The 12713-nt window shown below is 34.7% G+C and overlaps 1 protein-coding gene across 1 annotated transcript; it reads left to right on the top strand.

The window, feature by feature from the left end:
• Positions 1-588: 588 nt before the first annotated feature.
• Positions 589-2117, top strand: LOC129308279 (leucine-rich repeat extensin-like protein 1). The gene is made up of 4 exons (XM_054949355.1): positions 589-708; positions 807-977; positions 1395-1551; positions 1641-2117. Exons 1-4 carry the CDS (start codon positions 607-609, stop codon positions 1757-1759), a joined length of 549 nt encoding a protein of 182 aa, XP_054805330.1. The 5' UTR covers positions 589-606; the 3' UTR covers positions 1760-2117.
• The last annotated feature ends 10596 nt before the right edge of the window (positions 2118-12713 follow it).

Here is a 12713-nt window from a genome sequence, read left to right as displayed (position 1 = left end):
CAGTTTAATCAAATATAATCTCATATATATGTTATTAGTTTTAACGACTTTATTTTTGTAATAGAGTAATTCTTTAATTTTTTTATATGTTACATATCTATCATTATTAATGATATAAATAATTTATATTTACAATTACCTGACGTGATATGTTTTATTGGATAAAATATGAATAACACAGTGCAACATGTCTTTGCAATAATTTCTTATATTAGTATATATAATTTGAAAATATTGAGAAATAAAGAAAATAAGTAAATATAAAAGTGATTCGGTCCAAAAAGAAACAAAAATGGGCTAATTAATGCGGTGCATTTATTACACGGTTAGCATATTAATATTAGCTGACACGTTTTAGAAATATAATCACTGTATAGGCTCCATTAGCATATGTGTATTTATTTATCATTTTGCAAGTGAATAAAAGCATTTCCTTATTAACGATTACCAAACGAGGCCCTATTCTCTCAGTCTCGTTTCTTGAAATCGTAACCGCATGGTGATATCATCGTCGTCTTATTCTCACTATATAGTCCCTCCCCAGCTCACTCAATTTCATCTACTTCTATTACTCCCACCACACCCATTTCATATCAGTTCTTATCTATGGCGGATTATGGCTATCCTTCCCATCCACTTTACCTTCCTTGGGAGTTTGACCCCTACCTCTTCGTCCATCCCAATCCAATTTTCCCATCCTACTCACAGGTTCCTTCCTCGCTTTCAATATTTTTCGCATATCTAAGGTAGATTTCAATTGACACCAGGCAGATCTTGATTCTTTTGAATTGCTTTTATGGTCGCAGGATTTTGTAATACCACCACCTGGGTATGGTTGGATTCCTGGTCCCGTGACGCCAGTCCTGCCCCTTGAATTCGATCTAGCATTTCTCTCTACTTCTTATTGTCGTGCATATGCTTGCTTCCTGCAACCATACGCCCACCATTATCCGCCACCTCCAGCTCCGCTATCTCAGGTGACCTACTTGGTCCCGTCCCGCGCTCAGTTTGGCCTCGATCTGAAACCGTGTTTTTCTTGTCTTTGAATTGTGTTATTTTAGTTTGACACGCATGTTCTGTCGTGTGACGCTTCTCGTACAAACCATGTTTGTTTCTGTGAATCGATGATATATTGTCATGTACCTATAGTTGTCTCACTTATACAGATAATCCAGACGAATTGAATGAATCAGCTTAATTATTTCATCAAAGAAGCAACGAGAACAGAAAAAGTTGCAAATAATATATGGTTCTTGAAGTTGATAAATAGTTGCTTAGATAGTTAAGATGAATCTTATGGTTTGTACGTGTCTGTATAGCTTCAATTTTTTCAACGCATTAATTTAGCTTCAATGAGTAATGAAAAGCTTCTGTGGTTTGATCGATATTCGTAGCCGCCGAATGATGGCGTCCATCTAGGAATCCCATTATTACTTCCTGGTTTGCCGGCGCCACACTATCATCAGCCGCTTCAGATAAACGTGATGACTCAGATTGTTGCCGCAGGGACTGGTGTGTTTCATCCTCCTGCCAGAGCTGGGAGGAGAAGGGGTTAGTTGTCGTTCTATGTATTGTGTTTTAGAGTTACTTCAACATTATATGATCTCTCACAAATATCATAATGAATGCATGGTGTGAAGGGAATGCGGCAGGAAGATGGGGGATCAGACAGAGAAGAGAAGAGGCTTCGAGAGACGCGAGAACCTCGAGTCAGAATAACACAGGGACGACATCCTCCCAGGAGAGGGAAGGACGTTGAGAATCGTGCATGTAATCTCCGCATGGCTTCTGTAATGGCCTTCCCTGAGGATTGGATCTCGCATCATCTCAGGTCCCCGTGTCCTGTGTATATCATCAGCGTCCCTTCAAAGTGCCTGTATATTTATTGCCCTGCGTGTCTAGACTTTGAACAAGAACTTGGACTCGTCTCTTTTTTCATGTTCAGTTAATGCAAGACTGTGTCTTTACAGCACTAATTAATTAAGTCGTGTGTTTCCGCGCTTTCGGTTCGTACTTACCTATTGCATGACATATAACTTTCTTTTCATTTTGAAGATTCAAATATTTATCTTGATCGACTTCTTTTATTTTTTTCTCTGAAAAATATCAAAAGATGAAACAAGTTACTCAGGTAAACTTCTGGATTAGTGTGTCTCTATCTGTGTATGCTGTTGCTGTCTTTTTTATATAATTATTTTTCATATGTTTGCCTTGACGAGCATACCTCTTGCACGGGCGCGTATATTATATGTATATTCATTCTTGTATAAGAAGCAGCCTATTCCTTGTTAGTCTATTGGTTCAACGCAGGTCTCATTCCAGAGTCCAGGTACTCGGCCGGGAGATTTATTCTGGTAGATATTTGTTACTGTATATATGCGTGCACTTTGAACTATGGGAAATACTGCGGAATTTCGCGGTTTTTAAGGCTGATTGAAACCAACAGCTTCAATTCTCGGTGTGCGCAAAAAGTCGTTTCTGAAGGTCAGAAGCAATGCTCGCCAAGAGTTCTGTGCCAATGCTGCAAGGTTACATAGAACGGTTCGACCAGGACTAGCTGGCCAGTTGATATAAGCTATCATGATTTATGAGTATCCGCGGTTGATCCTTTCTTTACATGGAATCCGATCCTTTTGCCACTTCAATCCATGCGATCCCAAGCATTTCCGTATTGTCGGTCTACTTGAGGAAAACAACTGTGGATTCATTTTCCGCACAAAATTTGAAGTAGCCGTCGGCGGAGGGGTCTATGTTCTCTCCGTCTTAGGAAAGCATCAAGAGTGCGAAAGAGATGAGGGATGAATGGGCCCCACATGCATTGCCTTCGTTGAATCTCCCCTCGGGAGTCGTGACTATCTTCCGAGAAAAGGGCAAAAAACGGGTGCAGCTGTGTCAGTGAAACTGTGTCACTCTCTCATGTCCAAAAAAAAAAAAAACGAGAAAGAATTTGAACGCTGTCGCTCATGTCTTTTTTTGTTTTTGCGAAAGATTTAAAAAGACAAAAAAAAAAAAAGGATAGGAAAGAAAGGAAAGGAAAACCGGAGAGGATTGGTTAATATATATTTTAAAATTATTCTTATTTTTAAGACCCTAAATAAATATGATCCGATGGTGTCGATTGGTGAGCAATAACATGTTATCAATAACTGAATTTAGTTAAAAATTTAATTATGCATTTATTTCATCCATTGTTTTTAAAACCAAATTGGACTGGTAAGTTGGACTGGTGATATGACGATCTAGCTCTGTGTCCGATCCAATTTTATGTTTTGTTGTGGGTCTAATTGACTTGAGTTAACTTGGGTGATTAGGGATTAACTCAAATCAACTAGCCTTACTCGTGGTTAGAAAAAAAAGATGCAGAAGCAGAAGCCCTGACTAAATGAGTTGCTTTGTTGGTTCATCTTTAGATCCTCTGCTCTGTGCTCTTGGCTTCTTGCTTGCACTCACTAAACCAGTGAACTTCTAGTCTTCCACTGCATCATTCATGCCATGCTGTCGTCTCGCCGTGGTCCTTAAGCTGTAAGCTTCGAGCTTCGTGTTCAACTTCACTCTTCAGGCAACTTGTCTTAGAGCTTCAAGCTTTGTGCTTCTTGGGTCTCAACTCAATCGTGTTCGACCTTCGCTTGTCTTCGACCTCCAACAATTGCTCTCCCTCCCTCCCCACTCGATTCAAGTTGTAATGACCCAAGAATTCAAGTAAAAAAAATTAATTAATAAATAAATTTATGTTTTAATAATAATTATATTAGTCTTTGAAATTATTGTGACAAGAAGGGATGTTAGTGTAGTGGAAGAGGGTTGTAAATAATAAACATCAAGTCAGGCGTTCAAATATGATAGAATCAAGGGAATTTCATTTTTCTTGCTTTTGTTTATGAAATTACCAAACTGCCCTTTTCACATCTGATAAGAAATGAAATTTTCCACCCTCTTCTTTGATCTTTCCAAAGCTGTCAAGAGTGGAGATTTTGATTTCAGTCATTTTTCGTTCCTTCCTCTGCACTTTGGCCTTTCTTCTCTTTGAACTCAGCATCGTTGGCATGCTTGTCATTGCTGTTGTCTCGTCCATCCTTGATCAACCAAACGTGACCTCTTCCTCTCCTCTGTTCTAGATCAGTCCCTTTCTTCTTTATTGTTGGCATGGCTGTGCAGGTGAACAGGAGAACTTGCTTCTTTTGTTTGCTCACTTTATCAATCATCGGTTTGCTCATCTCTTCTCTATGCTCGATAGCAGTCTTCCTCTCCTTCACTGTGCAGATGTAAGATTCTCTTCCTCCTCCTTGTTTGTGTCATTGTTGCATGAGAGCTAAGTCGTTGGTTGTGGTTGTTTTTGCTTCGTTCTCACTGGTCAGTATTCTTGGCTTCTATTTTCTTTATGTTTTAGATCGTGAGACAGTTTTTCATTGCTGTTAGTATGATTACATAGTCCCTCATTCTCCACTGTTCATATACAAGATTGCCTCCTTCTTGTTCTGTTCATGCAACGTGAATTATCTAAGGTAGAATCCTCGACTTTCTCTCGTTCTTTGAAGAATCTTTGCTGTGAGAGTTGATTAATGGTTATGGGAGATTCATAAATTGTTTGCTATCATTTTCCCCTACACCCGCTGTCTTCTTCTCTCCGGTGTAAGCTAATGTTAATGGAGGCAACCCGCTTATTTGTAATTGTTTCTGTGCGTAAAGGACTGAAAGAATGGTTGAAGTTATAAAATTTCGAATGTGTGTTTTGCTGCTGCCCATACTGTTTTAGGGAAGAAGAAATTCAAATTTGATCTGAAAATTATCTTACAGCTTGAAAATGATGTGTGTGCATATATATGGGTGAACTTTGGAGTCAAATTCATTTTCTTTAAATTGGTTGATGACGAAGAATTGGTTAGAATTATGCTAGAAAAGATGAGACATGAAACTTGAAGAAAATGTTAATATTAGCATGATAAATTATGCCTATATAATATTTGATGAAATGTCTAATAGAAAATTTTACCTTAGAAATGGAATAGCATGGCTAAAACTTTATGGAGGAAGTCATAAGAAAGAATGATAATGCTTAGACCAATTTTAAATCATAAATTTGACTTTGAATTTTAGATGATGATGGTTAATTTAATTTGAAATTGTGTTAAAGATTGAAAATTTATTAGAATTTTATTTATTTATATCTTGATAGGGTATGAGGAAGAACGGAACCTGATAAAAATTAAAGAAATGATACCTTTGAGAATTTTAAACTCCGACATGTAAGTGAATAGTATTTCATTTAATTTATTTTTAATAGTCTTTTACTAAAATATTTTATTCTTATAAATTATATTAATTTTGGAAATTATGGAATATTGATGAAGGATAAATAAATTATGATATGTGCATTTATTTATTCTCAAAAATATATTTTCAAAATTGATGAAAGCATTCTTATATGGTTGTTAAGCTTTGAAATTTATTAGTTACTCAATTAATGCAAGTTTAAAGTATGATTTTGGCAAATTTTGAGATTTGAAACAATTCATGTGAGTTTAATGTTGAAAATGATAAGTTTATTATAGTAATAATTATTTTTCTTGCATGCTTGAAGCGTGATTTTTAAGAGAATTCTAAACACCTGTAGCTGTGGTTAAAAACTAGCTAGTTCGTCTTGTGGGCTTTGTACTCGTGTTTGATTTCGTGATCTAAGCCGCGTTTGGTTAGTATTACTTTTGTGAATTGTGTATCCACATTTGTTTCATGGTTTCAACTGTGTTTGATTACTTACCCTCGTGAACTGTGTATCCACATTTGTTTTCATGGCATAAGCCATATTTAGTTATTTATCCTCGTGAACTGTATGTCTATGTTTGTTACCTATTCTGTTAAGTTCTCAAAATTCTAAATGTTGACTATTATGTGTTTTTGAAATTTTCATGGTTTTGATTAGCAATTATATCACTTTAATTTATATGTGAATAAATTATTTTCTTTAAGCATGATAAAATAAATTACTTCCAACTTATTGTCATTTTATGGTTATGATTATGATTTATACTTATAAATTTATTATGATGAATTATCATCTTTTTAATTAGTTTACACTATTATTTGAGTGTATTATTTTAATTTTTTTATATTTTACTTTGGGAATGCTATTCATTGAAAAAATTTATTTTGGTCTCAGATTTATTAGCTAACATTGATCTCACCACCAACCTCTAAAGGACAATATAGCTATATTGAGTGAAAATTTTATTTGGTACCGTTACTTTTTGATGTAAATATTTAAGTCTTATGTATTTTAATTTAGAAGAAAGATTAGTTGCTTCACATATATTATTGTTAGGACTTTATTTTGATTTATATATTATTGCTGGCTGAAAGGAGCTAAGCTCCCAACTAATACTTTATTTTGTAAAAATTTTGTGTTGTAAAATTTTTAAAAGATCCTATTTACAAGAAAGGTTTTGCTGAAATTTCTATAAAAAATGTTGTAAGCCTTGTTATGACAATTAATATCAAAAGTATCAGAATTTTCATGCAATCTAATTATTTAAAAAAATGAAATGATTTTTCATTTTGAGGCTTACGTAATGTGTGAAGTAATTTGCTCCCGTGTTGGTCACCTTCTGTTTTCGAGGCATGACACAATCTTAGCTTCTTTTCCTCCCTCCCTACTTGATTTAGGCAGCTCTACTATTGATATGCAGACTCATTCTATTTCTAAGTCATTTATTGCTAGTCTAGTCATTTATGCTATCTTAAATTCTTGGTTGGTTCCGAAGTCTCGTATTAAATTATTAATTGTGATGTTGTCTAAAACAACCAGACTCTTATGGGATGTTGCTTTGTTCTAACATCAAAAGGTTGTTGGATATTGCTTTATTTATTGATTTGTGCGCTTGAGAAATTAATTGTTGTGCTACTGATTTGAACATATTATTGATGATTGAAGTAAATTTGTCTTCTTTAATTGTTAAATAATCAAATTAAGATTATTGAATTTTTGTTTGTTTATTTGTGGCAAAATTACTGTAGCTTGCATATTAAAGGTATTTTAGTCATCGGACATGGATATTGAAAGTAATCCTAATAGTGATGAATTTGAGAATTCCACCCCCAATTTCAATAATCTACCTTCGAGTCATAATGACTCAACATTTGGGGTCCATCATTTTGTAGGAAAAAAGATCCTACATGGGCATATATTGCCTTGAGAAAGAAGGATAACAAAAATGTGTATATATATTTTTATAGTACATTAAGTTATAAAGGAGGTGGAATAAATAGATTGAAGTATCATCTTGCTGGTGTTAGTAGAAATGTAGTTTCTTGCAACAAAGTTCCTCGCGATGTTTGTTATCAAATGCAAGAATCTTGGAGAAGTGGGAAAAAAGAAGGCTTGCTACTGTACAAGAAAACATGGGGAAATATATATCTAATGCTAAGGAACCAGTTGCTTCTGTTCCTTCTAAGATAATCCCTAAGAGTAATGCTAGTAAAACCAAACCTTTTACTATTCTAATTGAAAATTATCTTGCCTTTATGACAACTCTCGATTCCTAACTAAGTATCAAGAGTATATTTGCAACTAAAGAAGCACAACACAATGCAAAGATGACCATTGCTAAATGGGCTATCATCAATTGCATTCCATTTAATGCATTGGATTGCCTTTTCTTTCAAAAAAGATGCGAATACTATTACTTCAACTGGGCCAAGGTTTAAGGCTCTTAATGCTTATGAATTCATAATCAACTTGTTGAATGATTGAAAAAAGAATGTCAATTACTTATTGAGAGTCAACTAGCTAAATGAAGAAGCTATAGATGTATACTCATGGCTAATGGTTAGATAGATATGAGGCAACAAATTTTCATAAATTTTATAGTCTATTCTACACTAACATAGTATTTGTAAAATCTATTAATGCTTCAGATTTAGTGAAATATGTTAAGACTTTATTCTCTTGTTTTCTAAAATGATTGAATGGGTTGGTTCTAAGAATATTGTTCATGTGATAAATGATAATGCTGTTAATTATGTAGCATGTAGCAAGTTGATTAAAGAGAAATATGAAAGTATTTATCAGTCATCTTGTGTTGCTCACTACTTGAATCTCACTTTGAAAAACATTACAAGCACGTCTCATGTGTCATAACTTATAAAAAAGGCATCAAATATCACCATGAAGATTGTGTCTCATTTTATAAAGTTGTTGAGAATTATTGATTCAAATGAGAAGTCTTATTTGCCTTATGTTTATGAAGGCATGTAAAGGCAAACAAGCAATTAAGGCAGTCTTCAACAATAAGAAAAACCAATATAGGCTTTATTATACAAATATTATTTAAGCTCGATGGGATAAGCACTTGAAGATTAATCTTCATGCAACAGCATATTTAATTTGTTAAACCTTGTATTATTGTATGATGATGACTTTATTCACAAGAGAAAGTTAATTGATGCAATGCTTTTAGTGTTAATTGAGTCAATTGAAAATGAAGAAGTTGATTGTATTACAATGATAAAGCTGTTGAGTTTGTATTGTGATTGTAAAGAATTTTTTAATAAAGCTTCATGTTATAGACTAACCTAAAAACTAGACCATTGTAAGTATTAATTGTAAAATCTCCCAATCCAAACTCGAATTAATCGGTTAACCAAAATTATGATAAATATATTCTTTGCAAAAAAGGATCACAAGTTTTTACCATTTGAAAATAAACATTATTCAAAAATTTAAATACAATTAAATTAGAGTCAAAGTGCATGAAAGCATGGGATATCAATCTTTCTGGAAAACTTTTGAAAAAAGGGTCATTTTCACAAAATCTAGTTCATTCATCATGGCTATTTTAAAGAAGGTGCCATCTACTATGATGAGTTGTGCATATGTGATGGCAAATAATAGATCTGGGAGCTAACTTCTGATGTATCCTAAATTCCCTTTCGATGTCTGATTAATGTGATTTAGGCGTCCACACAAAGCATATATGAAGAGCTAATTAATGGTACTAGTTACATTTCCAAATTCATTTACATAAAGGAATTGGACACCCAAATATACTTTAATCACTTTTCTCTCTTTTCATAACAAGTGTTCAAACCCTAAATAAAATGTCATAAACTCATACAACCACTTAGATCACACTCAAAGCACCTAGGATGTCTTATGCAACACACTATAACACACAAATATAGACTAAATCTCAATTTTACCCTTCAACTCTAATTTCATCAAAAAGTAAGGGGGTGTAAATCATCATCCACATCATCAAAATAATCATTTACAACCTTCCATCTACCACATGCATACTTGTACCAATATTTCAACCTTGACTAAGCCTCATCAATACGTGCATTTTAACCCAAGGCACAAAATACAACTTGATAAATAACTTAATGCATGAAATGGTGCAAGTACTTACAAATAAACATCATAGTTGGCATTATCAATATAAATTACACATAAGCAAAATGAATATAGGGCATGAGTGTGGGAATTGGCAAATTCCTAAGTCTCGAGAGCCTTTTCCTTGTCTCAACTAGAGCTAGTGCCTGAAAATATTGAATAATGGGATAAGTACACCAAATCAGTACCAAGATTATCTATAACATACTCATGCAAGTCAAATAATTATAGGCATGTAGAGTAGGTAATTGTAAAACAATTAACATTGCTATCTCATGGTACAATGCAATATATGATTAACCACATCTTTAAACCTCCATCACTGTTGATTGGATCTATGGACTACACAATAATTAAAAATTTAACCCATATGACTAAGATAGTCCAAGCTTTCCAATCATGAGGGGCGATCTGGCTAAGGCTTCATGCTCATTCTTGAACTATGGTTCTCCCATTTCAAACACAGGGGTGTCACACCTTATTGTCAACTTTGCTAGTTAAGATTTATAGGTAAACCCTATTACCACCTTTGTTATGTGGGATTTAAGAGTAAAGCAAGACCAAACACTGAGGTCTCATGGTGTTGGTGTGATCCATGTAGGTACAAGTCTACTTCACTAAGGAGAATTCTCGCCATCAATTTGATCATGCAAACATACCATATACTAAATCACATTGCATAACTGAAATCATCGACATCATGCTCATATTCATCTACTTTTATTGACTTAAAAGTTTAACGGCATTAACTCCATAATTCATAATTACAATAATTTTACAAAACCCTACTTGTATAATTTTAAATACTAAAAAACATACATACATTTAGGTATATAAAAATATATTTTTAATTTCACAAATATACATATAATTACTTAATAAACAATAACATGCAATAGATTCCCTTGGTTATCTCAAGCCTTTAAGGGTTTAAAGGTTACCTCTTAAGAATTCACTTGCTTCCAAGCTAAACTCAAGCTTCCTGGTGCTTTACAAGGTTAGACTACAATTTATAACATCCGATATCATTAAGTATCAACTAGATTTCTCATTTACAACTCCTAAAAATCACACTTAACAATCCATAATCCTAACCATGAACTCAAAATTATGACCAGTAAGTTTACTAACTTTCATTAACCTTATTTATCTCCCATCAGCTTAAATATCAACAATCATAACACCCAACAATCCTAATTTCTCCTTTAAGCAAACTCAAAACTTTGCTTCTAAGAATGATATGGGTAGGGCACTATCTATTAGGCAAGGTAGCCCGAATGTGCATAGCCCATTATGCCCAACTTGAAATGATAAGGCTTCTTATAGGCTGCATTTTGCAGCCTGTGCACCCTCAGGTTGGGGCCCAACCCAGCTTGTATGCACCCCTACTCCTTATAGTTCTTTTTCATATCTACTTCTATATATTCAATTTTATCAGGCAAAAAAGAAAGGTAATGGGTCTCCTCTATTTCCTCATAGGCTCTTACAAATTAAATAGCCAAGGGTATATTTGGTAAAGGCTAGTAAGTGTTGCATTATATTGTTAAAAAAGTATTCCGTTTCTCTCAAATTATAATACACTTTTAAATAAAATTACACACAACCCCAATAAATCTCATTAAATACACTTTACAACCTTATTTTTTTCAAAACAAAAATATAAACTTTAAAAAATATCCTTAATCTAATACTCCATTTATATGGAAAGAGTGATATTAAAAAATATCATTAATGAAACCTTTTGTTTAATAGAAATGAAACATTATTTTTGTCAAAATGTCTTATATTTTTAGGACGTTGAATTTTTTTCCCAAAAGTATCATGTAATTTGAGATGGAAGTTTTATATTTAGGATGGGAGAGAGCAATTACTTGTTGTTAGCTACAGCTCCCCATCCATTTTGTCTCAAGACAATATTATTGAATAAAAATATGCCTTGGCTAAGGGCTCAGCCTGGATTTCAAGCAACTGCATAAATATGTATATAACTAGCTAGCTATTAATAAATTTATAAAAAACACTATATTGATTACAAGTCATCAATATTAATCGGTACATATAATCAGTGCATATAGTACTGTTACGTTCCTAAACAGTTTTTCAAAATCTATATTTGGCAAGGACAAAATCCACATCACAATATGTAGCTGTGGGAACATCATATCCCTCGCTAATTTTCACTTGCCAACGAATCAGGTCTAGCTCTTCGCTACGAGAATGCTAAACGATTCTATTACCAGAAATCATTAAATACAATAAGCCTAGAAAGACTGTATCCAAATTTAAAAAAAAAGCCTAGAAAGACTACTAAATAAATCAAACTAATAATAAAAGGACACCTAAGATGCAAAACTGGGATATATTACAAGCCTTCTTCTTTTTCTCTCCGCCACAAATATTTACACATTCCGGAAACTTATTTTCCTCTGCTGCGTTCCATTCCTCTTGAGCAATATGGCTCCGACGGAAAATGATCAAAAAGGTCACCATTATTTGCCGCTGCCTCAATCTGAATTAGATCAAGCTCGGACTCGTGACGACGATAGTGATCAAGATCAACCTCTGTCGACGTCAGCCACCGACATCGATTCTTCAGACAATGAAATAGGGAATTACGAGAACGGCGAGGTTGAACCGCAAAACAAGAAAGGTCAGGATGTTAGGTTTTCGCCTTTGCCTGCATATTCAGAACCAGACCATGGTGAATCCAGCAGTGAAGATCGAGATCCGCCCTTATCCATTTCTGTCCAACATACGAGGCCCACCACTGATTATTATTCCGACGAAATGCACAATCACGTCAAAACTAATGGCAACACAGAAACCACTCAAGACCTTCTAGGCTTGACTGTACTGCTTATGCTAATCTTTTCGCCTCTCTACAAGCGCATGGAATCACCCGCGGGGGATCCAATTCCTCCTCTTTTCACCCTCAACTCTATGTATGTTTCAAACTTCACCACCGAACACGGGATCCTGACCGCCACCTGGGACGCCAAGTTGACAGTGGTGAATGCTAATGTGTCGTCGATCTATTTTAGATATACGGACTTCATCATATTCTACAATGACAATCCAGAAGATGCTCTTTCAGGCGTATCGTTGAACCCATTCTACTTGGACGAGGGAGATGTGATGAAACTGCACTTGAAGTTCACCACGAGCGAGGGCGCGTGGGACGAGAATGAGCCGCGAGTGGAGAGTTGGTTGGTGGAGCAGATAGGGAAAGATAGGGCGAGAGACGGGTCTCTGAACCTGGGAATGCAGATGAACGCGGAGGCCATTTACTATGGGGAGACTTGGGTTTTCGATGTGGAGATGAGTCCTC

Source organism: Prosopis cineraria, unplaced genomic scaffold (genome assembly GCF_029017545.1).
Source record: "Prosopis cineraria cultivar Desert tree isolate PC_DT_omini unplaced genomic scaffold, ASM2901754v1 PC1, whole genome shotgun sequence".
Lineage (NCBI taxonomy): Eukaryota > Viridiplantae > Streptophyta > Magnoliopsida > Fabales > Fabaceae > Prosopis > Prosopis cineraria.
The sequence above is the reverse complement of the archived record's forward strand: the minus strand, read 5'-3'. Positions and strand labels throughout refer to the sequence as shown.